General features: G+C 41.1%; 3 protein-coding genes across 3 annotated transcripts; all 3 read left to right on the top strand.

Moving 5' to 3' along the window:
• Positions 1-4,982: 4,982 nt before the first annotated feature.
• kcnk13b (potassium channel, subfamily K, member 13b) lies at positions 4,983-9,034 on the top strand. The gene is made up of 3 exons (XM_088361723.1): positions 4,983-5,532; positions 5,884-6,638; positions 8,412-9,034. Exons 1-3 carry the CDS (start codon positions 5,202-5,204, stop codon positions 8,565-8,567), a joined length of 1,242 nt encoding a protein of 413 aa, XP_088217849.1. The 5' UTR covers positions 4,983-5,201; the 3' UTR covers positions 8,568-9,034.
• Positions 9,035-9,439: 405 nt separating this feature from the next.
• On the top strand, positions 9,440-13,141 carry psmc1b (proteasome 26S subunit, ATPase 1b). Its single transcript, XM_088361198.1, has 11 exons — positions 9,440-9,510; positions 9,981-10,034; positions 10,268-10,364; positions 10,477-10,601; positions 10,685-10,870; positions 10,948-11,076; positions 11,169-11,265; positions 11,773-11,962; positions 12,036-12,187; positions 12,303-12,457; positions 12,820-13,141. Exons 1-11 carry the CDS (start codon positions 9,508-9,510, stop codon positions 12,952-12,954), a joined length of 1,323 nt encoding a protein of 440 aa, XP_088217324.1. The 5' UTR covers positions 9,440-9,507; the 3' UTR covers positions 12,955-13,141.
• A 1,940-nt stretch (positions 13,142-15,081) lies between these two features.
• calm1b (calmodulin 1b) lies at positions 15,082-24,773 on the top strand. Its single transcript, XM_088361199.1, has 6 exons — positions 15,082-15,221; positions 19,227-19,257; positions 19,845-19,988; positions 22,203-22,309; positions 22,449-22,584; positions 23,067-24,773. The coding sequence occupies exons 1-6, from the start codon at positions 15,219-15,221 to the stop codon at positions 23,093-23,095; spliced, it is 450 nt and encodes a 149-aa protein (XP_088217325.1). The 5' UTR covers positions 15,082-15,218; the 3' UTR covers positions 23,096-24,773.
• The last annotated feature ends 1,870 nt before the right edge of the window (positions 24,774-26,643 follow it).

Here is a 26,643-nt window from a genome sequence, read left to right as displayed (position 1 = left end):
TTACAATCGTAACCTTTCTTTGTACAAACATCATAGAGTTTGTTCAAACACACACACACACACACACCTTACAAGAATAGAAAATGTGACCTTTTTCGCTTTTGGTGACATTTAAATACTAGAGCACATCACGAAAGAAAACAAACAGTAAAATTGGGGGAATTTTGGGATGGATGGATGGATGGATGGATGGATGGATGGATGGATGGATGGATGGATGGATGGATGGATGGATGGATGGATGGATGGATGGATGGATGGATGGATGGATGGATGGATGGATGGATGGATGGATGGATGGATGGATGGATGGATGGATGGATGGATGGATGGATGGATGGATGGATGGATGGATGGATGGATGGATGGATGGATGGATGGATGGATGCTGTTACTGTTCACTGATGGAGGTCCAATAAAGATGTGCTCTATATCCTATCGATTCTATAAAATATTCCATCAAGGAATTCCCAGAAGGGGCCACTTATGTGCAGTGTTGCTCGGCAACATGGTGCTACATATAACTATTTTTTTTTACTTGCTTTCAATATTGGAAACATATCCACGTACACAAACAGACAGATCCAAGTACTTTAAATACAGAATAATCCATAAATATCATTTTAGAATCAGCACCAAGACACTCCAGACTCAATTAGCCACTACAAAATGTATTTTCGGTCACCTAAGCATAACGCTCATAAGTCCTGCAGTCAAAATAGATACTACCGTATTTTCCGCACTATAAGGCGCACCTTCAATGAATGGCCCATTTTAAAACGTTGTCCATATATAAAGCGCACCGGATTATAAGGGGCATAGAATAAATAACTCAACGTTGCTCACACGTTAAAATCACACAACACACAAAATAAATACGTAAAGCTTACTTTAATAAATTAGTCCTCATCCACAAATCCATATTGGTCCATATATAAGGCGCACCGGATTATAAGGCCCACTGTCAGCTTTTGAGAAAATTGGAGGTTTTTAGGTGCGCCTTATAGTGCGGAAAATACGGTACACTTAGCCAAACTTTTCACAGTTGTGAGAGATATTTGGACTTGACAGCAATTGAGGTTTTGCCAGTAGGAAAGGAATATCCAAAATAACAAATTGCCTTTACGATTGCAATCACGCGCACACACATTTCTATCAGTAATAAGTGCTGTTTTATATCCTTCAGCAGCCGCGCACAGCCGACTCAATTCTCAAGCCTGAGAGTCATTTATGTCTGCAGCTAAGCTCCTTCCCATTATAATCACTTGTCATCTTGTTTAATCCACTTTTTTTTCTCCATCTCATCTGTTTTATTGCTTTTCAGCTGCCTGTTCTATTTTATCCTTCACCTGTTCCTTATTTACCATTGCCAAGGTGATATTATGTGAAAATGTTAATTAAAGAATGCACAGCAATGTCTTTGTCAGAGTTGTGAGTATTCCTTTTTTTTTTTTTGGGGACCATGACCTTATCATAAAACCTGTTCCCAGAGCCATATGACAAAATGATCACCATAACAACCTTGAAAAATCCCAAGGTTTGAATCGAATCTCCTGTATTTTGCTCCCCCCCACCCCCACGCGTTGTCAAGGTAACAAGCCCTCCTTAAAGTCATATGGGGGTGGATGGTCGACAATTGCCTCACATTGTGCATCCACTTTAGTTTGCTTTAAAATATAATACAATAAAAATGATCAATTACAGTGATGGAATGATGGGCAACTCATGGGAGCGGAATGGAGGCGAGTCCCCCGTTCTCCATCTCATATACATACGTTCCATGTTTAGAAGATGTAATTACTGATGATGAGTCAGTACAACATGATGATAATTGCAATTTATAGTTGTTCGATTTAATGAGCTGCTTATTATCTAATGAGAAGAACACTGATTTGGACACAGCTGGAATTATATTGATGTTGTCAAACAATAGATGACTCAATCTTGGGTTATTAAATCATTCACTGCCATTCTAGGTCAAATGGATATTTGACGTCTATAGCCGTCAATGGTAGTGAATGATTTAGTGATTTAGTTTGTCATCAAGGCTTTCCCATCTCACACAAATTAGCCGACGTGAGTACAGCTTGAATACGAGAAGAATCATGAAACAAAGAATGACCAATATCAAAATGGAACTGCCATACATCCTTGAGAGCTAAAAAAAATATCGTATTTTAGGGACTATAAGGCGCACAAGACTATAAGGCGCACCATTAATGCATCATGTCAGATTTGTAATCCAAATCAAATCATTCTCCATTTGATCTTTTTTATTTCAACTTCAGACGCAACAAATTACTTTATAATCACAAAATAATGATCCATAGTCTTTTTGATTCATGATTCCTAGTCTTCAGCGGGCCACTTATGATTGATTTCATGACACAATGCTTCGGGCCAGTTTAAATTTAGGAATTTGGTCCATATATAAGGCGCACCAGACGATAAGGCGCACTGTCGGCTTTTGAGAAAATTTTAGGGTTATAGGTGCCCCTTATAGTCCAGAAAATGCAGTACTGAATAGTTCACGTTTACAGTTCTTGTTTGTTTTCGCTTCTTCTGTGTTGCCATTGGACAAAACAAGAGTCCAAAATGAATCCATGTGTACTCCTCTTTTACATACTTGCTACTTGAGCATGCCAATGCCAAGTGCATCAATTTAAATGAGATATTTAACGCATGTGACAGAAAACAACGTCACAACACCAGTGATGACGCACAACTAGTACTCATAAGTCACACAAATAAAAACTAAGTGCTCTCCACTGAGTTAACCTTAGTGTCAATAGAGTGAGTGTTCCAGAATTAATGGATGTGGGTTGTTTTAGGACTACAGTATTGGATTTTAAAGTGCTTTTGCGTTGGGCTGGACTGACAAAATCAGTTGTTTATTTTTTATAGATATAGGAAATTACTTTTAGTTGTCACCCAACCTAACGCTGAATTTTATTTGGGGGTTATTTAATGAATTGCATGTGAATTACTTGGCTGTACTTTCACTTAAAGTGACAATATACGGATAGAAAAAAAAAATCTATATTTCTGAGTGCCACGTGAATCAATCCAGTGGCAGTTTTTGTGTTTTGCTTTTATGAAACGGGTTTGACAATGATGAACTCTGAATAAGGATAAAAATTCCATTGAACACCTAACAGCAAAATATGTTGTCATGGAAACAGAATGGTATTGTTATATATATACTGTGGGGTGGGGTACTTTGTATAGTTGATCACAGGCTCTGATTTAAAATCTGAGGTTACATTTTGGATCATCTGAAAAGTATATTTTGACATTTTCAGAATGATAATTATGTATCTAGTCTACCTTTAGATTTTAACCTGATAAATAATGCATTTTTATAATAAAAAGGAGACTGAGGGGGGAGTAAATCTTCAAATACACAACTGAAAGAGGCATTTTGGAAGTTATGTAATATCTATGAGCCTGGTACAGTTATTTCAGGCAAAGGATTGGCAACTTTTTTGCAATTTCTATAGCAACCCACAAAAAAATCTTGCCTGTTTAAATACAATACGCATAAGTGACATTTAATAAGCCCATTGGATAGAGTGAATACAATCTGTTGTATTTGGTATGCAGTCTTCACTGACCTCATCATCAACATCATCAGCGTTGCAGCTTTTTTATTTCGTAAAAGTGGCTCACTTGAATTCAAATGACCGATACTCATGTATCCACTAGCGTAGGTAGACACACTTTGCCGTGACAAGCTGAATTATGAGCAAATAACAGCTGGAAAAAAAAAAATGGAGGCTTTCTGCCATCCAATAAGAAATGATTTATTTTTTTCTGATGGATGAACAATTAATCATGGGTATTTTTCTGATCGAATAAATTTCGGGCAACACATCACCCCCAAGGACCAGTACCCACAATGCATTACTGAATATGTACCAGTATAATATAATAATGTATATGTACACACACACATCTGTGCTTGTCAACAGCCATTTTTCTCAAGGATATTTATGCACAAACATGAACATCGGGTTTATGTAAGATGCATTTTGATCCTGTGAAGGCCCTATTTGTTTTAAATAATCAACAAGATCTTATTGGATGGGCTCCAAAGGGTTTTTCTTATGCAGGACCACTTAAGATATAGCACAGGTGAGGATTTGCCAGTCTTATGTTTTGTTTGAAACACTTAATGAAAAAATTAATTTAGAATATTTGAAATATATAACATGCTAAGAGTTTTTTAAACATTTTTTAAATATTTTTTTGTCGTCCCTGCTTTTGAACAGGAATAATTTACTCTTTCCTTTCTTGACATTTGCTCACATCGTCATCTGTTAAATAGGCCAAGAGTGCAAATCTCTCATAGGAGCTTGAAAATGTCAAGATGTCACTTTGTAAACAATATGCTGTATTAGTAGGGTCCTCACATTTTGCACCAGGGCTAATATTGAAAACCTGGTTCTCAGTGGATGACATTCATTTGGAACTTATAACAAAGTTCTGTGCCAATATTTACGTTCAATTAATAATTTTACAAACAATTTAATTATGTCATTTAATGCCTGCAAAAGACAGATTCTGATTTTTAACTTTGTCGCTCATAGCTTCTTTTTTTCAGTGACACAACGATGCATGCAAAAAATCTATTTACAGCGCATTCCAATTAATCATTATTTTCTAATCATTTCTATTTTCTCTGTTGCAAACATTCAATTAAATTATGCTAATAGCTGCATTGATGTGACATGATAATGAACAAATTAGCAGCTGTTGTACAAAAAAAAAACTGTAGGTTTCTCAACCAAGTAGAGTTTATGGTTTTTTACAACAAAAAGAGAATTATACAAATTATGTTTTGCAATTTAATCCCTAATCTGCATTTGCAACTAAAATAAATAAATCGGTGGTGTTGGTGTTCTCCCTCACAGCCGTGCGTAAAACGTGCGCTCTGGAAAGGTGGGGGCGGGGTGGGGGCATTTATTTTGGAGAGGCAGGACTCGAGCGCACCACAGCACGACATCCACAGGTTGTTGCGTGATTCTCGTCGTCTCTTTTGCGCAACAAGACGCACCAGATGTGGAAAAGGCAACCATCTTTTGCTTTGCTGATGTATATTTGCGCACGTCTATCTTCGACTGTGAGCGCGCGTCTTATTTGGAGAGCATCATGACAGAAGCGCCTCACCTCCGCTGCGCCAAGAGGACGACAAAAAAATAATGGCACTTAAGAGTGCTTGCTGCTGCGGTCCAATTAACGAAGATAATGCGAGATTCTTGCTTCTGGCTTTGTTCATTATCTTCTATCTGCTTTGCGGAGCAGCTGTCTTCTCCGCGCTGGAGCAGCCCAAAGAACGGGAGGCCAAGGAGCGATGGACGCAGAGGTTCGAGATCTTCAGGCAGACTTATAATTTGAGTAAGAAAGAGCTCAACAGTTTCCTCAGGAACTACGAGGAAGCCAATGTGGCTGGGATTCGAGTGGACAACATCAGACCCAGATGGGACTTCACTGGAGCGTTCTACTTTGTGGGAACTGTGGTTTCCACCATTGGTGAGTGCAGAAAATATCTATAATAAATAAAAATATTAAGTGGATTAATCAAATACTAATAGATATGGGCATGCAGTGTGGAATTTAGTTTTCGATGTGCAGAAAATTTCTTGTTTTGGTCAGTCTCCTGAATTAAAAATTAATTATAAGTATTAATTATTAAGCCACATATTTGTTTAGTGCAATTTGTCAAAGTAATAAGTAATAAATTGTCTTTTATATTAAGTTAAGATTTATTTGCCTATTAGACCAAAACATTTATGATGAATTAAAGTTGTGTTGTTTCTAGTTTTAAGGACACATTGTAATATTGTCGGGTGGGACTTTTAAGATGTGTTTTGTGTGTCCAAGGTTTTGGGATGACCACACCTGCCACAATTGGAGGGAAGATCTTTCTGATGTTTTATGGCCTTCTCGGCTGTGCAGCCACCATCCTCTTCTTCAACCTCTTCCTCGAGCGGGTCATTACCGTTATTGCCGTGGTCCTCAAATCCTGCTATGAGCACCGCCATAACAAGGGGGAGGTCAATGGTCAGGGGGTCCGTGCAAGGTCAAGTGGAAAAGGGGAGGATCTCGCCGGCTGGAAGCCTTCAGTCTACTGTGTCATGTTTATCCTCGGAGCGGCGGCCATTTTAGTCTCTTGCTGTGCCTCACTCATGTACTCTGCAGCTGAAGGCTGGGGGTATCTGGACTCGCTCTACTTCTGCTTCGTGGCCTTCAGCACCATCGGCTTTGGAGATATGGTGAGCGGTCAGCGGCTGGTCTACGAGGGCAACGCCACGGCAGCGTACCAACTGGGAAACTTCTTGTTCACCCTAACGGGGGTCTGCTGCATCTACTCCCTCTTCAACGTCATCTCCATCGTCATCAAGCAAGTCCTCAACTGGCTGCTGGGGCGACTCGAAGCCCCGTGTAGGTGTTGTTACTCCAGAAAAGGTCACCACCCTCTTCGTCACCCACGTCGGAACGTGGTGGCCCCGGGCCACTTGCGAGCCCGCAGCGAACCTTCCATAGAGACCGATGCCGTCAACGAAAGCGAGACTGACGCCGGACGTAGGATGTCTGGAGAGATGATCTCTATGAGAGACTTTCTCGCAGCAAACAAGGTCAGAACATGTGTCATCTTTTCACTCCGATCTTAATATGTTTTTAATCTATTTGATTTAATGTTGTGACATTTCTCTGAATAACAGTTTTCCATCTCTATGGTGAGAACCTCCTGAGCAACTCTTCATTGGTGCCATTTTTCTTTAAATTTACATAAGTGACACTTCTTCACACATAAGAGGAACACGTGAACGCCGCTAGCTTTCTAATCAGTCTCCTGAATATATTTTAAAATAGAAAGGGAACTATGGATTCATTTTCATCAGAATCATTTGAATAATATGCTCCAGTGACAAGAGGAAGAAAACATAAAATAGAGAAAATATGTTGTATAAGAGCAACAAAGTCTTTTTTCTGGAAATATAGCCTGATTGAAAGTTTGGCTGAAATATTCATGTTTTTATAATGTGGGAGGAAGTTGGAATATAATTGGGAGGGAAAAAAAAACATGCAAGCGCCAAGAGATGTCAACTTCAAACATCAGAGTGTATATTTCACGAATTGATGTGTATGGGCCTCTCGAGCTTCATCTTTTGATTAAAGAAATCCTTCTACCGCTATATTTCCAGTCTGGTTTAAAAGGAAAATACATTTCCAGATAGGGAGGCTAATAAGCAAAACAAGAAAATAATTCTTCACTTTTACTCTCATCAGGTCAATCACATCATTGGCTGTAGCTGGCCAATTTGATATAATGGAGATGATTTGATTTTCCAGTCAGCTTATTATCTGCCATCTTCGGATTCTTTTTTTATTTATTATGCTTTTTTTTTTTTTTTTTTACAGCTCCATTCCTTGTCCACACAACACCTCATTCAAACATGGATATGTAGTGCGGCACATCACACAGAGAATAATTTTGAGGCATGCATGGTGAAGTCTCAAATTGATAGTGGTGTGCAAACACAGCTGCATCTATTGTTTCACCGAAAACTCATAACTCTGGCTCCAAAATCCAATTCCTGACTGTTAACTCTCTCCACCACAGGTGTCAAACTCAAGGCCCGGGGGCCAGATACGGCCCGGCACATCATTTTATGTGGCCCGCGAAGACAAATTGTGCATCAAATTCATGTGTCATTACTAGAATTGCAAATTGTCTTCACTTTTAATAATTTTTTTTTAAACATTTGACCAGTTTTTACTCGTCTGATTTAAAAACGAGTTATTTGTCAGTTTGTTTTGTAGCTTTTACTGGATATAATATGAGGTGCTCATACATTTATCATAATGGCCCTCCAAAAGAAGCTATGACTACAATGCGGCCCACGAAAAAAAATAATTTGACACCACGACTCCACACTGAAGTTTAAAATATATATTTTACGCCACCACTCCTGATCCACTTTGTATGCTGTACTTGTATTATTCATCGGTCACACGGTGGGGCAAATTTTTAACTAACCTAATGTAACCCAGCAAGATTTGATGCACAGAGTAAAGAAGAGTGCCTTTGGTAACCTAGCAACAATATGGCCCAATTAGTCCTCTGCGAGTGAGAATGTGGAGGCTGCCAGCGCCATTGGGCTCAAACTACTTGCCAAAGAGATTCACTTGTCTTCTGCACAGTTCTGTAATATCCCAAAAAAGACAAAATTGGTGCGTGACTAGGATGGGAGCAGTTTTATACCTGTCAGCCGCTCTTTGTTGTGATCTTTGTTCACTTAAATGAACACAGGCAAGGAACAAAAGTGGATTCAGAGATATAACTACTGCCGACACGATTCACAAGTGGCTCTTTCTCATCTGATTTTATTTCATGTCTGCTGCAGGTGAACCTGGCTATCATGCAGAAGCAGCTTTCCGAGATGGCGATAGGACACACGCGCCAGCCCGGTCCCACTTCACATCACAACGGCTTCTCGGGAGGAGTGGGGGCTCTCGGCATCATGAACAACCGGCTTGCTGAGACAAGCATGGACAGATAGGGAGAAGTGGATCCATTGGATGTTAATCAGCGTGAAGATGAGCATGGAGAGGGAAAATCAACAGATTTATGCTTCCTTGGAGATTTGAATACTGTGTATTTCTTGTTCAAATGTGTAGACAAACAACATGAATGATGCATGATAGTTTGCAGGAATTTCACATGTAGGCCAGGTTCAGTTTCTTGGACTGTTCTTCCCCAGGGAATTCAGTTTCCATGGCGATATAGAAGCTTGCTTTGCTCCCTTGTATCTAAGCTTTAAAAGGCTTATTTGCCATAGGCGACTGCACAGCTGACTTCCACTGCGCTTAAGTACTTTACAGTACATGCACTGTACAGCATCTCGCACTGTTTCACAAGGATGGGAGAAAACTGGCTTCAATAAAATGGTTGTTTTGCTGGGATTTGTCTTTTATTTACAAAAATTGGAGCAGAATATAAAATAAGTTTCCAAATTTATTGAATGAGCTTATGCTACACCATGATCATCATGAGAGGGAATAGAATGCAGTATTGGAAATAACTACTCATTTGATCTAGCCTTTATTCATGATACAATTTTAGCTCAACTTTGATGTAGTATAAAGGTAAGAAAACAAAGATTTGAAGTACATTTTTCAAACATGTTTCTTGAGTTTAGGATGACACCTGTTTATATATGTGTATAAGTGTGGATGTACTCTTTCTGTACAATACAGTATGGAAAGATTTAAAACATTCAGAAATACAAACAAAAATTGACAGTACACGTCTGACAGTCATTTTTTTTCAATATAATATATACTACATTACATGCAAATACATATACTGTAGGAGAACTGCACTCCAAACACAAGGTGGCGGTAGCGCGCCGATGCGCCATATGATGGGCGAGTCAAAACAACGAGGCAAAGCAAGTGGCTCGTAGACTCCGTGACGTCATTCCCAAGCGACGAGAAACAATGGTAAGTGAGCAAGCAATTTTCTCTACGCCTCGAAAGGTTTATCGTACAGTAACATTGCAATACTTTATGTTGGACCAACATAAAATATGATATAGTTGGATTCAATGTATTGTTTTTATTCGACTACTTTTGCTTGGTATATTCACAAAAAGCACCACGTTTAACGACTGCTTCAGCCTTTAGCTGATGGCTATTAGCGTTAGCTTTTCTGTCATCTTGTTTTCATTTCTTGCGATGTCATTTAAAATCATCTCGTGAAAATAGCGACTTTATATAATGTGTGCTGGTGGGGTTCCTTTAAAGAACGTTTATTTATTCTGTACTTGTTCATTTATTTTGACGAACGAAGCTAATATGTGAGTCGTGAGAGTCGATTTTGACGGTCGCGAGTTCTGTCTTTTCTGTTATTGAAGCATCTTTATAGTTTGGTATGACTGACACTAATATTAAACAATGTGTGATTATTCAAGGGTCAAAGCCAGAGTGGCGGTCACGGTCCAGGGGGAGGCAAAAAGGATGATAAGGTAAGGTTGGCATAGCACGTTTAAGGTAACAATAACCTGCTAATGTTATTATTATTGTTTATATTACACCGCATGATCCACTCGCGTGTTATGTCATGTTGGTCATTTCATTAATGTTGTTTTTCCTCTCGTCATGAAAATGATGTTATTTTTCTCCATGTTGCCTCCATTCAAATTTGTATTTATTCTTAAAGCTTTGGTTATGGTGCTTGATAAACGTTTCGCTTTTTCAGGATAAGAAAAAGAAATATGAGCCCCCGATTCCCACTAGAGTTGGCAAGAAGAAGAAGAAGACAAAAGGACCAGATGCTGCCAGTAAACTACCACTGGGTAAGTAAATAAAACGTTTTTATTTGCAAATCAGTTTGGGTGCAAACTCTAGCAGTAGAAATGTTGTGCGTTTATGTAACTGATAATTCTGAAATGATTTTGATCATTTCAGTCACCCCTCATACTCAGTGCCGCTTGAAGCTACTAAAGCAGGAGCGGATTAAAGATTACCTCCTCATGGAGGAGGAGTTCATCAGAAACCAGGAACAAATGAAACCCCTGGAAGAAAAACAAGAGGTAAGTCTTATGAACATATTGAATATATAGGAATTCTATAATATGAGCAGCTGCTGGATAAAAAAGTTGTCTTTGCGTCACAGGAGGAGAGGTCCAAGGTGGACGACCTGCGAGGGACACCCATGTCTGTGGGAACTCTGGAAGAGATCATCGATGACAACCATGCTATTGTGTCCACCTCAGTTGGATCTGAGCATTATGTCAGCATCTTGTCCTTTGTGGATAAAGATCTGCTGGAGCCAGGGTGCTCAGTCCTGCTTAACCATAAGGTAATGTTCAATGAAGCTCCTCCATTTGTCATTCAAAATTTTGACAAGGTTGATATTCATCTTGTTTTATCCTTCAGGTTCATGCTGTGATCGGGGTGCTGATGGATGACACTGATCCATTGGTGACTGTGATGAAAGTGGAGAAAGCCCCTCAAGAAACATATGCTGACATCGGGGGACTGGACAATCAGATCCAGGAGATAAAGGTTAGAGTAAATAAATTGTTGAATTCAATCTTTTTGTATATTTTATAAAAGTCCATAGGTTGATTGTGTGTGATTGTGTGGTGCTTTTCCAGGAGTCAGTGGAACTTCCTCTTACACATCCAGAGTATTATGAAGAAATGGGCATAAAACCACCTAAAGGTGTCATCCTCTATGGACCGCCTGGCACAGGTGAGCATACAGTAGCGGATGCAGGATTTAGAAATTAAGAAATTGTCAGCTACTGTCTTTGACTATTTATAGGGACAAGTGGACAATTCGGTTTACTACTCATAAAATCACCTATTCAGATTTTGGGGGGAATCAATCCAATCCAATCAAATCCATTCTCTGTTGCGCTGATTCATCCTCTCAATAATACCGTGTGCCGCAGCCAAACTGACTCGTCCACTAGATGGCGCCAAAGCGCCGTTTAAGAGGTACCTAGGTTTCAATATACAGGCCTGTGGCGCTATCTTGTGGCATCGTGCTGCCAAGGAAGAAGGATGAAGTGGCACATCTTGACTGAGAGACACGCTCTGTTTGTCACAAAAGGGCCACTTTTAGTCTAGCTGTTTCAAAATTAGTTTTACAAGTCATCTATAGCATCATTACACATTCAAACCATATTTGGTATGATGGATTGTGGTCACAGTTTTTTTGCTAGAACATTTCTAATCCGTAATGTTTGCTCACCAGGTAAGACACTGCTGGCCAAGGCCGTAGCCAATCAAACGTCCGCCACTTTCCTGCGTGTGGTGGGCTCCGAGCTCATCCAGAAGTACCTGGGAGACGGGCCCAAGCTGGTACGAGAACTCTTCAGGGTGGCAGAAGAACACGCACCCTCCATCGTTTTCATTGATGAAATCGACGCCATCGGGACTAAGAGGTACAAAGATGTTCTCGTCGCAAGCGGGGTTCAGGACGGAATGGCGGCCATCTGACGTGTTTGTGTCGCACAGGTACGACTCCAACTCTGGTGGCGAGAGAGAGATTCAGAGGACCATGCTGGAACTGCTCAACCAGCTGGATGGCTTCGACTCGCGGGGCGACGTCAAAGTTATCATGGCTACTAATCGGATAGAGACTCTGGATCCGGCCCTCATCAGACCTGGTCAGTTGGACTCTTTTGTAGATAAATGTTTTTTTTTTCTTTGTTGATTGTATTATTATTATTTCTTATTTGTAGTAGTAATCAGTGCTTTTTGTTTTCATTTTGTTCCCCTCAGGGCGAATTGATCGTAAGATTGAGTTCCCCCTGCCTGACGAAAAGACCAAACGGAGGATCTTCCAGATTCACACAAGCCGCATGACAGTGGCTGACGACGTCACCCTCGACGACCTCATTCTGGCAAAGGACGATCTATCGGGAGCAGACATTAAGGTGCGATAAATTAAGAGAACAATTTTCAGTTTTGTTGACATTGTCAGATTAATTCATTTTCCCAATATTTTTTTTTGTGCTTTGAGTTTAGATTGAACATAGTGGTGTTTGAATACCTTGTACAGTGTTTGTCAAAACTAAGAATTTGCGGCTGCCTCTGGGAGACCTCTGAATATTATAATTTAGTATATGCTTTAACATCAATAACTGCTTGGAAGTTTGTCCGCTCCCCTCATGTGGCATGTTAAGAAATGACGTGCATTTTGCCAGAAAAAGGCAACTAAATTATTTGTTTTCACTACACTCAGCTCCATTTATCATAAATGATTCAGCAAAATAACAAAAGTCTTTGTCCACTGCAGGCCATCTGCACAGAGGCAGGCCTCATGGCACTGCGGGAACGCCGCATGAAAGTCACCAACGAGGACTTCAAGAAATCCAAGGAAAACGTCTTGTACAAGAAGCAAGAAGGCACACCGGAGGGACTATACCTCTAAGTTCCAAACCGTTCTCTTTCTTCCCACCCCACCTGTATACAGCACCATGTGAAAGAGAGGGGGCCATCAGATGAGTTGTTCATCTCAGTGAGAATTTTGTCATATTTCGTGCATGTCATGTCTGGTTTATCCCACTCTCTTTAGGTTCCAGTTTCAGATATTAATAAAAAAAAATACATTATACCCAGTCCTGTGCAAGATTTCGGTACACTGGACGTCTGATTCCACCACAGATGGAGTGCTGTTTAAAAAGAGGGGGGGGCAAAATCAGTGAATTTTCACAAAGCTGTCAGCAAATATCCAATACTAGTGCAGTCTGAATTGAATCTGCTGTCATATTTTAATCAGCAGTTAAATGATTACAGCACAGATAAGTAAATGCAGCTAAGCTGATGTCTGACAGTGCAACAGAGCAGCAACTGATTTAATCCCTCTTGATGTGGAGCCACATGTATCGCTGTGCTCAGCAGAAAGAGGTCCCGTGCAGCAGGCATCCGAGAAGTGCCCCTCCTTCAAAACACTTTCCTTATTGAATCCCGTCGACATTTCAAATGCTATGGAGTAAAATTGGTCAAATCCTTGGAAAACAACTCCAGACAAGCCTTGAAATTAAACGCCTCAGGGAACAGGAAACAAGGTCACCAAAGAAACACTGCGTAATACTTTGCAAAACTGTCGATCGCTGTTACCACACCACTGGACACTTTTTTTTTATGACTAAATTTTCATAAGCCACAGTGTAGCACCCTCCCAGTACTAGAGCATCTCCAAAAAACTTGACAAACTTGTGTGTTTTAACATACTTTGCTAATATGATATTATGAGATGACATTCATAGATAAGTGACATGTGACTCATTTCTGCTCTGTGGCCACTACGTGACGCTATAGAGTCAAACTCCCATTCTGACAGACATGACTTACAAGTGTGTTGGGACGCGAGGAACAATATGTCAAATGTCTGCCACACCGCAGGAAATGAGAGGTAAAGTTGTTTAGTCATCACACGTACCAACGTAAGGAGAAACCCTGCAATGCCGAAACGAAAGCTGTCGATTTCACTCGGGCCTGACACACTTGTAGCGGCCAATCGTAAATCCGCACTCTCCCCATATCATTTTCTGCGGGCCAATGAAAAATAGTTACGTTTTATATCCGTCGTCATAATGTCAAGGGATTAGAAAATAAGGCGTTCGCAGACCAGTGCTGAACGGTACATTACTTTTCAACTTTTCTAAATTTATGTTTATTATATTCCCATCAAACGCCGCTGCCTGGTGCAATGCAGGTCCCGTGTGACCAATGAGAAGAGCCGACACATGGAGTATAATATTGCGGGTCTGAAGTAGCCAATCAGAAGCGACTTCACAATGCCGGGTACCGCAAATTCTCCAGCTTCAACCATGGCACTTCCTATGCGAGCGGGATCCTTGCGCGGAAGCAAACTAGTGCTTTTGCTAGGGAACTACTTTGTCTACAAATTAAGAATACCTCCCAAAATAAGATTGTTGATTTTTTTAAACGTTTAAAGATACACTTTGATGCCCAATTACGAGTTCATACATTTATCTATTATAATTTACACTTAATTTACACTTAGAAGTTGTAGGATTTGTTTTGCACAAAGTATTAATTGGGGTTTTTGTTTTTGTTTTTTTACTAAAATAGTTGACTTAGCTTTGGATTGGATTTTATAAAAAATAATGTATATTATCTGTTATCTCATTAAACAAATATTCTGAAACAACACATCACAGGCATTTAAGTTGTGTACAAACGGAGCCAAGTTTGTATTTTACAAAAGGTGCCTTAAAACAATGGTTATTTTCTGTGTTTTATGAATGTCACAAAAAAAATTGAAATATGCCCAACAACCTTTAAAAGTTAATAAAAAGGAAAAAAAAATCTTGGCCTCTTGGTTTCCAGTAGGTATATCAACCATACGTTTATTATCTGAAGGCTTTATTCTGCTTTTTTGTCAATAAATAAATATAATATAATAAATATACTATAATACTTTGATAAATATATTATTTAATACAAGGCAGCATCACATTTGCATACAGTCAGCCGCAAAAGGAATCGATGTGGAAATCAGGAAGTGAGTGATTAGTGCTCGTGTTGGCGGAGGGATACACGGAGCAATTCCCCCCCTTTCTGGCCGCGGCAATATACGCGCGTTCACCCGCCAGTGGAGCTCCATCTAAGGAACGAGCACATTCCTAGTCTGCCTCCACACACCGACAAGCACACAATCCATCCGACATGGTACGTATTCTCATTCATTCTTTCCGTCCGGTGCTAAATCTCAATTAAATCTGTGGGGAAATATAAACTCGAGTCTAAATGGGGGTAAAATAATCCGAATGTATTTTAGCGCCATCACTTGTTATGCGGGCAGGCGGAAAACGCCCGCAAAAACGCTCATTGTGTTTGTGTACGCCCTTAAAGTCAAAATTGCAAGATGTTTGAATTCGATTTCAAATGCGTTTATATATGTGAATGAATCGCATGTATAAAATTGAACCGCATTTCCTCATAACTGCGCAATTCTAAAGGGGCGATAAGAAAGCTTGCCGGGTTGTTTTATTTCTCTGCAACATTTGTACGCTTTGTATTTCGATTTGGACGATCGTAATAACCGGATTGAGTTATTACGTTCATATTCCGCAGTCACAAGTACATCGAGTCCTGTTTCTCCAATGCGCCCGTGGAGCGCAGGCGTGCTGGGACGCCTACCTTGCCGCTATTCGAGGCACACGCTGACATTATTCTCTTTTAGGACATGCAGGAAGTGTGGGAGATGGCCTTCTTTTTGATTCCGTGGAACTTTGCCCACGGAGTCTTTTTCTCGGGGTTCTATTTTTTCTTCTTGAGGCCTAGCGGTGCCAGGCCATGATAGGGAGATGTCATCGGTGTAATTAATGGATGAAATAATATGCGTGGTATAACAGCATTGCAGCCTATTGGGAGTCTTTAATGGATCTATATTTTTGCGTTATGACGTGTTAAATACTCTCTTTTGTCTTTAATCAAAGCAGGGTTGCTTAGAAATGGAATATTTTTGCTTCTTTGTATTTTTGATGTCCATAGCCTTCATCTTTGAGACGTTTTACAATTAAAAAAATTAAAGCACCACAGCATTGTTAAAGTTGACAGAGGCACACGCTAACATCAGGAGAACGCCCTTAGATGGTTATGGTACTCTGTAAAAGTCTTTGACGTAGCCCTTTTAAGGCAAGCAACCATGTTTAGTCCCATAAAACATAAATCAAAATGGACGCTTTTTAGTGGGGGGGGGGATTGGAATCATGAGATAGCTCCCAGTCTATAAACAAAGACATTTTAAAGTGTATTATAATGATGCATAATGATAAAAGATTACTAAAGTAGATTAATAAAAAAAAAAGTTTTGAAATATAGTACTTTTTTTGTTTCCTGTGATTATGACTTAATATCATCCCTCTGCTGAAGCAATCAGATGTCCTATTTCTGGTATTGGCTATAATGGAGCTTCATGTTGCGCAGTTAACTGGATTGTTATTGCCTGCCTCCCTTGAAAAAGTTTAAGCCCCTTGTCTGCAGCAGTGCATCCACTGAAGTGTAACCCCCCCCTCACCCCCCCCACTGCGGTGCAAGTATTGACCACGCTGAGGCCTGATCCCATTTCTGCTCCGCTCTTGTTTCCCGATGCATGTTTTGTAACTTGAAGGACATCTGATCTGCCGTGATGAATAATTTACACACTTGCCGGCCAACACCTTGCCATGTCCCGTTCCCCAGTTACTTGGCGTGAGTGGTGCGGAGGAGTACCCGGCCATATGGTGAACCAGCCTTGTCCGCAGGGTGTCGGGAAGCTGGTGTTGTTTACACTCGTCCTCTCTCAACTCAGGCCTCACTGTCTTTTGTCGAGCGCTTCCATACAAAGAGCGCGTGTGTGTGGGTCACGCTGACTCTGTTGGAGCTGGTGTCAGAATGAATGGACTGTGTGTATGTGTGTCACGCCCATCTGCCAGAGTGACAGCTGCTTTTGCACCTTTCAATAATGACTCGACATCAGCGTTGTTAAAAGATTCATTTCTACCCTTTGACCTAACCATGTGAACCCTGTGCAATCGTATGAGAGTGCAAGTGGGAAACTTGAGTGGATTCCCTGGCCCAGTGAACTAGCGCTAGCATGCTGCAGTCTTCTTTGGACTGCAATGCTGTCGGGATGGCTGAACAGTGGGTGTGGCTGACCCACTCACGGCCAACCCCCCCATTCACTCACCAAACGCACTAACTGCAATCTGTCGAAGGATCGTGAATCACAGGGAGTTTCCTCCAAGTGGCATGTGGAGAGGAAATAGAGGAGGAAATATCCAAAAGAGGAGGTTTTGCTCAGAGGACCAGCATGCAAAAAAAAATAATGAGTCAAGGAAGGGATGGGCTCGTTAATAGGCCTGGTGGCTGCAGCACTGGTGAAGAAGACCTGACAGCTTGGACTGAATCCAAGGGAGGAGATCTAGCAGTGACTCACCAAACCCCACACCCTGAAGTTAGCAGCAATGCATCAGGACAACGCAGGATGCAGTGGGGAGCTCGAAAGCAGTGGCACCTTCCAAAATGTGATCATGACAAGTTAATGATATCTTGGATAATGGAAGCATGTCGATTGTTAAGTCAGCTGTTATTAGTGTCTGTCATTACAAATGGATTTATTTTTAATCTTGTTGACAGATTGCCATATTTTACAGTTCTGTGACAGCTACACATTTTAAAATCAATACAATACAAAGATTTGATGATGTTTGACTCTGGAACGGATGATTTGACTTTCCGATTGTTTCCTAAACGGGTAAAAAATAGTTTAGAAGTACAAGAAGTGTGTTTTTGTTCCACTATAACATTAACTATGCTTTATTAATAATTCAGTTAGGAATTACCACAAGAGGGTGATAAAAGTCTCGGCATAAATGCTAAAACAATGAACGTTCGTCAAGTTAGGTGACATCACTCGGCATGTTTTGCCGCTTGACGTAACACAGAATAGAACCAGGAAGGAAGTAAAAAAAAGTCTGGGAAGTTATTTAATCACGTCCGCTAATCCAATGAGTGTTGCCGAGGTTATTCACAATCCTTGACTGGCTCCATCGATTCATCCGCTTGTTTGCTACTCAAATCATGAGGGAAGGCATTTTGTTTTTCGCATAGCTGAGTTAAAAGGTCAATTTGTGGCGTGCCATTCGGAGAAAGTCCGATTGAATATCTCCATTGTGTGATTGCTAAGTGGGGGGGAATGGTAATGCCACCCACCACTTGTTTTAATCATATTTAGCTTTTTTTTTTTTTAAGACCATTCTATCAAGCCTGCTGGTCCATACCACTATTTCTAATCCAACCTATCGTGCAAACTTACTGGCCAGACTGGACAAAAATAGCTCCATACTTTTTGTTTTTCCGTATCTCTGGGATTCGATGATGACCTCAATGCACGTCTGTATCCGGAGCTAATTTGCAGGTACACTCATTTAAGTGCACCAAACCGCTGTGGGAATTGGCTTGGAGGCAGAACTGGCAACTGTGACTAATTTACTGGAGCCATGGGAATGGAAAGTTTTGGTGTCAAGGAAGCTTGCCATTCAGAGGCTCCAGCGTATGTGTGTGTGTACATCTGTGATGTAATTGTCTGTGTATGTTCTTTTTTTTTCGCTTGTAAATGCAACAAAATCAGTCGGGTGTGTCAATGACAGCAAATCTTTTCCAATGTAGCTAGTAGCTGTTGCCCCCTGCTGGTTGGAAGATGCAAGTATGTTGACCTGCATCTTAAAACTACATCCTAAAGACAAAATGGCTTTGTCTGTGGTTCTAGTCAACCTTCACAAACACGATAACCCGGCTCAAAGACATTTAACGTAGTGGCTTTCGGCATCCGCATGTGTTTGATTGCTTTCACAGCAATCAAACTGTTGAGCAGGAAATGAGATGGACTCATAAAGTCATTAAAACGTGATAAGGATCTAATCAATTTAGCACACCCAGATCATGTGTTCGGGGGCTAAGGAAAAAATGGAAAAGTACATGTTCGCATCCCCCATGAGTCCATTCTATTTCAGGACCAGAACCCTGAACACAGTCTTCAGTGTTGAAACGTGTGACGGTGGGCGGGGATGATGTGGAATGTGATGACCAGTACATCTGGGATTTTGGAAAATGCGCGTGCTGAGTAACTTGTTTGTTTGCCACCCCCGCTCACCCCTCCCCTTCTTTTTTTTTTTTTCTCTCCACCCGCAGGCCGACCAACTAACAGAGGAGCAGATTGCAGGTACGACCGGCGCCGTTGCAATTTAGTCAATGAAGCTTTTCTCTCGCAGCCGTTACGTAACGCGGCTGTTATCACGGCATACAATAAAACGGAATAATGAAGGACTTTGCACTCCTTTGGAAAAGCGGTAGCTTTGCAAAAATGAATGGGATTTAGCAGCGGGAGTATTAACTGGAGTAAGACCCACATTCATCTATCCGAATTCTTTACCGCATTTCATGGAGCAAAATGTCAGGTTACACTTTAGACAGCCAAATTTAGATTTCAACTCCCAACTTGTGAGACGGACGTGCCACCTCACATGGCGTCTCTGATTGGTTTCACGCTAAATCACGTCGGCTTAAATTCTCAATATGGATGTTGCTCCATCACACCAACTCTGTGGCTAATTAGCTTTTGCTAACGCTCCAAGGTTAATCCTAAATACGCTGTGGGTTCTATTCACTCCATCGCCAACGGTTTAAGAAGCCCATCGTTTACCCTTCAAGACTTTTAATTAAAAAATGGGGCTGTTTATTTATCTCTTCGTTTTTTTGCGACATAAGCCCTCCCAGTCTTCACGTTATCATGCCTCTTCTCTCCGCCAGAGTTCAAGGAGGCCTTCTCCTTATTTGACAAGGATGGCGACGGCACCATCACCACCAAAGAACTTGGCACCGTCATGAGGTCGCTGGGACAGAACCCCACAGAGGCTGAGCTGCAGGACATGATCAATGAGGTGGACGCTGACGGTCAGTACGGCCTTTTCGACTATAACGGTTGAGTGATGAGTCATGACGGTAACGGGGAATCAAGACCTCCATTTTGTGAGCCATGTAATATCACTCACTTTTAGCCTGTGGGTAGTAGCAAGTCAATATAATAGAGAAGCTTGTCTCATAACGATAAAGGACCCGACCGAAGTGCACACTACAAGAATCATAAATGGGAATTACATAAAGAGCCAGGGTTCAAAAGTTCAACTTCCACATTCTACTTTGTCAAAACTAAAAGGCAAGAAAAGAAGACGAGGCGTACACTTTAAGATTAGCTGTCAGTGTTGTGCGGTTCTTCGGAGAATTTTGTTCTTGACCTCAATGGTGTCGTTCATAATCTGTTAGCTGCTAACCGTTAGCTCACTCAACTCAAGTTGCTGGAAAACAGTGCATGAGAACGGCGCTCACGTCTCGCACGAGTTTCTGTCACATTCTCGTGAGAACACATCGACCCGCTTATAGGATTTCGTAAACGGGACCACATCGATGAGAGGGAATCAATTGGGGCATTTTTTTTTTGCTTCCACCCAAGAAGGGCAAGCAAGCATTTTTTTGCGCACACACCATCACCAACATCCCCTCGTTCTGCCTCGGCCTCCCTGGGCTGATGCAATCTAGGTCAGACAGCAATGAAGCTAGTAATGGAAAATAAAAGTGGTTACATAAGGCCGCTCTTAGCTTCGCACATCCAGTACCCACATCGGCAGCCGTGAGATGCAAACCGGCTCATTGGAAATCACCTTTATTTACCAAACAAGCGGCACATTCAAGAGAATGTACCAGAAGGTGACAGCTTTAGTTTGACGTAAATCGTTTTTTTATTACAGTGCATACACATGCAGAGAAATCGACTTAATCAGCCTTCCTGGAAGTCAAATGTTAAACACCAGATTGGTACCAAAAAAAATGTTTTTTGATGATCGGCATAAAAGCAAGCACTTCTCGTGAGTGCCTCAAAGGCCTTCATGAAAGAGGCTTGGGAGAGATGCAGAAGAATAAAAACAATGAGCACACATTGAAGAGCACAGAGAAGCCTCAGCCTTCGCTAGTTTTGCGTCAGAGCGCCTCTTATGTGTAATCACACCAGCTCCCACTCGGTTCACTCCTTACACTCTCCTCTTCGCATCTCCCTCATCTTCAACACTCGTTTTTTTTCCCTTCGCTTCACTCCGTCGCTCATCCTTCACATACTTCCTTGCCTCCATCCCGCCATCTTGTCGCTGCGGTGCTTTTGGGGCGCTGTTGCTGGAGGGTCTCCTCAATTCTCCATCCCCCCCCCCCCCTCCCTGTTTCCGCTCGCCCTCCCATCCTCACCCGTTTGTAACCGGCTCTTGTTCGCGTTAGATAACAGGTCCTTGGATTGTTACCCTGGGCCGCGAGATCACCATCTGCCCTATCACATTACCGCATCCCTTTTTGTTCCCCCCTCCCCGCCCGCCCGATCCACACGCCTCCATTTCCATCCGTGGCTTTCTTTTATCTCAAGTCGTTCTCTGTCATTGTCTAATCTGTACAATCCCCTCGCCCGTCTGTCCCACCCGAGGGCTAATCCCTCTGGGTGCTTTGCCCTGAGTGTCCCTGACCTTTTAACTGTAATTCTAGCAGACCTTTATTTTTAATAGATGTTTATATCCTACATGTCTGCGTTTCGTCCTAAAAGCAACAAAATATTTCACTTCTACACAATATGGATTTATAAATCGTCTGACCCATGTTGCGTGGGTGGGAAACCCCGTGGCCAGTTCCACTTTCTCCCATTTTGTCCTTCCGCCATCCACATGTCTCCAGCTGGGTGTTCCTACCATGAGTCTTTGATTCATCCAGCCTTCCAGCTGTTCATGCTCTGTCTACATTATGGATGAGTGGCTCAGGGTCTCCCCCCCGACCCACCCCCACCTCCCTCCATATGCAGCATCTTGCCGGGCTTCCCTAAGGAAGACACACACAAGTCCCTCTCACGCCCTCGACAACCCCTCAGCCTTATTGTCATTGTATTTTTCAAAAGTGTATAATTTTTAGTTGTGTCACCATAGTTGGGACAGAAAAAAAAAATGGCAGCGGAACTCTGAAATGAAGGCTTTGATTTTAGTGATTTTCATCAGCTTAATGTTGGGGTCGTCTGTACTTAGCTAAATTTACTTTGATGCAATTGCCATTTGGATTAAATGGCGCCTTTATTGATTATTCCAGGTAATGGAACCATTGACTTCCCCGAGTTTTTGACCATGATGGCAAGGAAAATGAAGGACACAGACAGCGAGGAGGAAATTCGTGAGGCCTTCCGGGTATTTGATAAGGTACGTCATATGTGTAGAAATTTCCAAAATGCAAAAAATGTCCACACTGTTTTGGATTTAAAACCCAAATAATAAATAAAGATCAATTATTGCACTACAGATAAATCATACGTGGAGTTCATATTTTTCTTGTGTCCAGGATGGAAACGGCTACATCAGCGCCGCAGAGCTTCGTCACGTCATGACGAACTTGGGCGAGAAGCTAACGGACGAGGAGGTGGACGAGATGATCAGAGAAGCAGACATTGACGGAGACGGTCAGGTCAACTACGAAGGTAAACACATAGCTATGACTAGTAACCTAATACTGTAGTCGGCCAATCAGATATAACTCATATGTACCTAAGAAATATCTTTAATTTAAATTGGGACTCCCTGCATATGAAGCACATAAGTGAGATTGTCAGTCGGCTGTTTTTATTAAATGTGGGAGGGCGACACAAGCTCGGCGCACTTGACAATATGTCACTTCTGGTTATTAGATGGAGGCAAAAAAAAAAATTTGTCTCTGCGCTCATCGTGTTGTTTATTTTGTCCATTAAATGAATTGCCCTACTTTTCGACAATCTCCCAAAGCTCCCTTCCTCCATGTATTTGCTTCCCCCCGTGTTCACTGTTTAAAATGGTAGCTCGAATTGGAATGCATGAAATCAAGCCAATAAATATTTAAATTCAAAAATATTAAACCTAACTAAAAGAAATTTCGTGGTTACCGCTTACAAAGCTCATGTATTTTTATTTTTTCTCTTTTCTGCAGAGTTTGTACAGATGATGACTGCAAAGTGAAGCTTGCCCACCCTATTCTGTTCCCTCTTAGAAGAAAAAAAGAAAAAAAATGGGAAAAAAAATCCAAATGTTTTACTTACCTCTTGGAGAAAAAAAAAGTTCATTTATTCATACTGTTTCTGTATAGAAAATAATTGAATGTTGAAATACAATATCCTTCTGTCCACGCAGGGAAATAAAAAAAAAAAATAGACAAAAATATCTGCATGAAAAAGATGGTTAGTGATCCTTCCCCTCCCTTCCCTCCTCCCCTTCCTTCCTCTGGAAATCAATTTAGCATCAGTACTGATCAAATAATAACATCCACCCTGTAACGACTACTTTCAGACTTAAGCAAAGAAGTTGGTGTCCAGTTCCGTTTGCTCGTGGTAAATGTCCGGGCTGGTCATTTCCGCTATATCTCTCTTTTTCTGTTCTTTGTGCATGCAAGCTTGAGACCGGAGCACATACAAACACCCCCCGTCTCCCCCTCCCCCCCATATTCCTCCCACCTAAATCTCCTCTGGGCTACTAGAGTGTGCTGTTTCCACCATAGAGCCTCGGACGTCACATGACTATTCCCGTTTACCACAGTGGCAGTAAAGTAGCGCCGGCACGCCTTGCCATGGAATGATTTCTATAATTTTCTTTGTCGAGTTTGCTTAGCAGGTTACAAATTTAGGCGTGTGTACTTATAATAATTGCACGGGCGGCTGTTTAGTCGGCAACATTTCGGTCGATTAGATTTTTTTTTATTGCAACGGTGGCACACTCTTTCACCATCATTTAAAAGTAATTTTATGACTGCTGTCCATGTTGGTTCTTGTTAATGGTAGTCCGTAGAGTGCTCGTCACTTTTTTATTTTTTTTGCTGTCTACCATTTTCAAATTGTGGCTTTTGCGTTTACTCAAGGAGTGACATGCTTTCTATACTGCCAAAGCAGCTTTGTTTACATTTAGCGCAGTGCATTGTGGGATATGTGACGTCAACGTCCGGGGCTCTATATGTTCTCTTGATGGTTTGGTACAGTTTTTTTGTATTTGGAAGAGGAACCCTGTAATGTTAAGATGAGAGAATATTCCAGGATCTGTCTCATTAAACTTAAAGTAAAATGGGACTTAATTGTATGCCAGTTTAAAATTGAAAAAAAAATGTAAAAAAAGAAAAAAAAAGAAAACAAAAACATTTTGGCATGTTTTTTTTGTTTTTCGGGGGGGGTTATATGGATGACCATCTTAGTAGTCGTGTGTCCTGCCCTTTAAAAGGAGGAGGCGGGGGGGACTTCAAGAGTCTTACAGTGAGCTTTCTTTCTTTGATTTGTTTTTTTTTTTCTTTTTCATTCTTTCGCTGAGATGGAGTGTCTGTCCTGTTTTCTTGCAAGAGAATCACTGGCCTTCACTTTTTTTTTTCTCTTCTGTTTCTCGACTCGGACGGGCGAGCGGCATGCTGTGTTGACGGCATGCCGCCGCTCTACATCCGAGTTCAGTTTACATTCATTCCAAGTTGTACATGCTATAGTTTTTTTTTGTTTTTTTTTTTTCAAATAAAAACCATGAACTTTATTATGTCTTTTGTCATTCTTTTGTTTTTTCTCAATCATTTATTTATATGTTTTGGTTGCAAAAATAGACAAAGTAATCTGTATTTTTGTCCGCTAATGACTAATGTGTCAATAATAAACGATTGTAAGCATCTGCAGTTCTGCATGTGCACTGTCATTGGGGGCGGGGCTAGAGGCGCATCACGCCATGCTCAATTACAAGACTAGGACTGCAAAACTATATTCCTGCAAGAACTGGATGGTTGCTAGGCAACAGGAACATGCTGTAACTGGCATGTCAGTTTTGGGGTTTTTTTTTAGAGTTGGAATAAAGCCTTCGGTATTGACTCCATGTTGGCTCGGCCTGCTAAGAAAATGACACTGAGTGAAGGCAGAGGGCGTTTGCTTTGCCCCCTTCACACCTTCCTACTTCAACATCTGAGAAAGCAGCAAAGAACTTCACTGCTTTGCTATATTTGGACCACACGACCATCTTGGGGAGGCGGCTCTCCTCCCACACACACACACACATAAGTCTCATAACCATAGTCACTATTTATAACACAACTTTGTAGCCTTGCCAATGTAGTTTCATTTTCACTCTTATCCTTAAAAGAAAACTTTTAAAGGGAAGTGAAAGTTAAAAAAAAAAATCCCAAACGTTTTTTTTTAATCAATGTAAGGGTACGTCTGAATTTATAGTCTCAATTCCAACATATTCATTTCTGCAGACAAGTTGCAGGGAAGGCCAAAGGTCAACAGGGAAACTCAAATCTTACAGTCCCGCACTCAATCAAGAATAAGTCAGGCTACATCGCCAAACCTCTTTACACATTCAGACCAGCTAACCAATCCCACTAAAGAAGGGGTGTGACTTCAACCAAGAAGGCTCGAGGAAGAGTCACCTGAGCACACTGGCGGTTAAATTAAGAACATAAATATTTCAAGTGTAAATGAAGCGGCGCAATGCGGAGGCCGTAATGTGAGAAGGACCAGATATCATGTGTCACGCCCAACCACGCCTACTTTGGTAAGAAACGAAAAACACTGACAAGATGAATGATGAAAAAAAGTCGGATTATGTCTCGGATTCTCTTGTGCATACTATATTTTATGTGTGGGCCAAGTGTGCATGGATGGTCAGCCATGTTTGGACCCTTATTGGGGCAAATAGAATATGTACAATCCGACACCGTAGGAATTCTGCTCGCCCGAAGCAGTTGTGAAACTTTAATCGTGATTTACGGGCGTTTCTTTATCTGTTTGGGTCCATTGGGCCACCTGTGCTCTTCCAATCAGCTCCCTCTGACACTTGTTCAGGTGTTTCGTCACTTTGTTTGTATTATTCGTTTTATTGTCCGAGTTGTTTTGTTTGTATGTTCTCTCAATTCTGTTCAAGCCAAGTTTTCCTGGTGTTTGTTACTTTTAATCTTATTTGGACTTTGTTGATTTTGTGTTTTCAAATTATTTTTTGTGAGCAAGCCAGCCTGGCATTTATGTTTCCCTGCAATTGTTTCCTGACACATGGCAAACTGTGACAGATGTCACAATTTGGACAAAAAAATGGCAATGTTGCCAAAATTTATCACATCATGTGGAGGTTTAATGGATTATTTGTGCAATAGGTGTGTTTATTATTCCTACTTGTGCTACATGTGACTAAACAGGTCCCACAAAAAAAAAAAAAAAAACTAAATGAGCAAACACAACTGTGGCCTAAATGGTTTGCATATAATTTGTCTAGTTCGAACTAACCTGGTAGCCATCTGTATTTTTCATTTTGATGTATTCCCATCAGCTTTTTTTTTTTCTCTCTCCTGTCCATCATTGTCACAGACTGTGACGTGCAGAGGAGGCAAGGGAGGCCACGCCTCCCCTGGCATCATGAAAAGGGGAAAAACAAATTAAATTGTTTTTATTATAAAGTCATTTTCCTTTTAAATTCAGTAGTTTTGTATCATTTTGAACCAAAATCGCTGAATTTTTATAATTATTTTAAAACCGAAGGAGGAGCCAACTTCCTGCCTT

The sequence above is a fragment of the Syngnathus floridae genome, chromosome 19 (assembly GCF_059516105.1).
Source record: "Syngnathus floridae isolate MCC-2025c chromosome 19, RoL_Sflo_1.0, whole genome shotgun sequence".
Taxonomy (NCBI): Eukaryota; Metazoa; Chordata; class Actinopteri; order Syngnathiformes; family Syngnathidae; genus Syngnathus; species Syngnathus floridae.
This window is presented reverse-complemented; position numbering and strand designations above follow the sequence as displayed.

Coding starts and splice junctions, on each gene's coding strand:
- calm1b (XM_088361199.1), top strand. Junction 22,310..22,448: donor CCTTCCGGGTATTTGATAAG/GTACGTCATATG, acceptor TCTTGTGTCCAG/GATGGAAACGGCTACATCAG. Junction 22,585..23,066: donor CGGTCAGGTCAACTACGAAG/GTAAACACATAG, acceptor TCTTTTCTGCAG/AGTTTGTACAGATGATGACT.
- psmc1b (XM_088361198.1), top strand. Junction 10,602..10,684: donor CCCTGGAAGAAAAACAAGAG/GTAAGTCTTATG, acceptor TTTGCGTCACAG/GAGGAGAGGTCCAAGGTGGA. Junction 10,871..10,947: donor CAGTCCTGCTTAACCATAAG/GTAATGTTCAAT, acceptor TTTATCCTTCAG/GTTCATGCTGTGATCGGGGT.
- kcnk13b (XM_088361723.1), top strand. CDS start 5,202: ATGGCACTTAAGAGTGCTTGCTGCTGCGGTCCAATTAACGAAGATAAT. Junction 5,533..5,883: donor AACTGTGGTTTCCACCATTG/GTGAGTGCAGAA, acceptor TGTGTGTCCAAG/GTTTTGGGATGACCACACCT. Junction 6,639..8,411: donor ACTTTCTCGCAGCAAACAAG/GTCAGAACATGT, acceptor TGTCTGCTGCAG/GTGAACCTGGCTATCATGCA.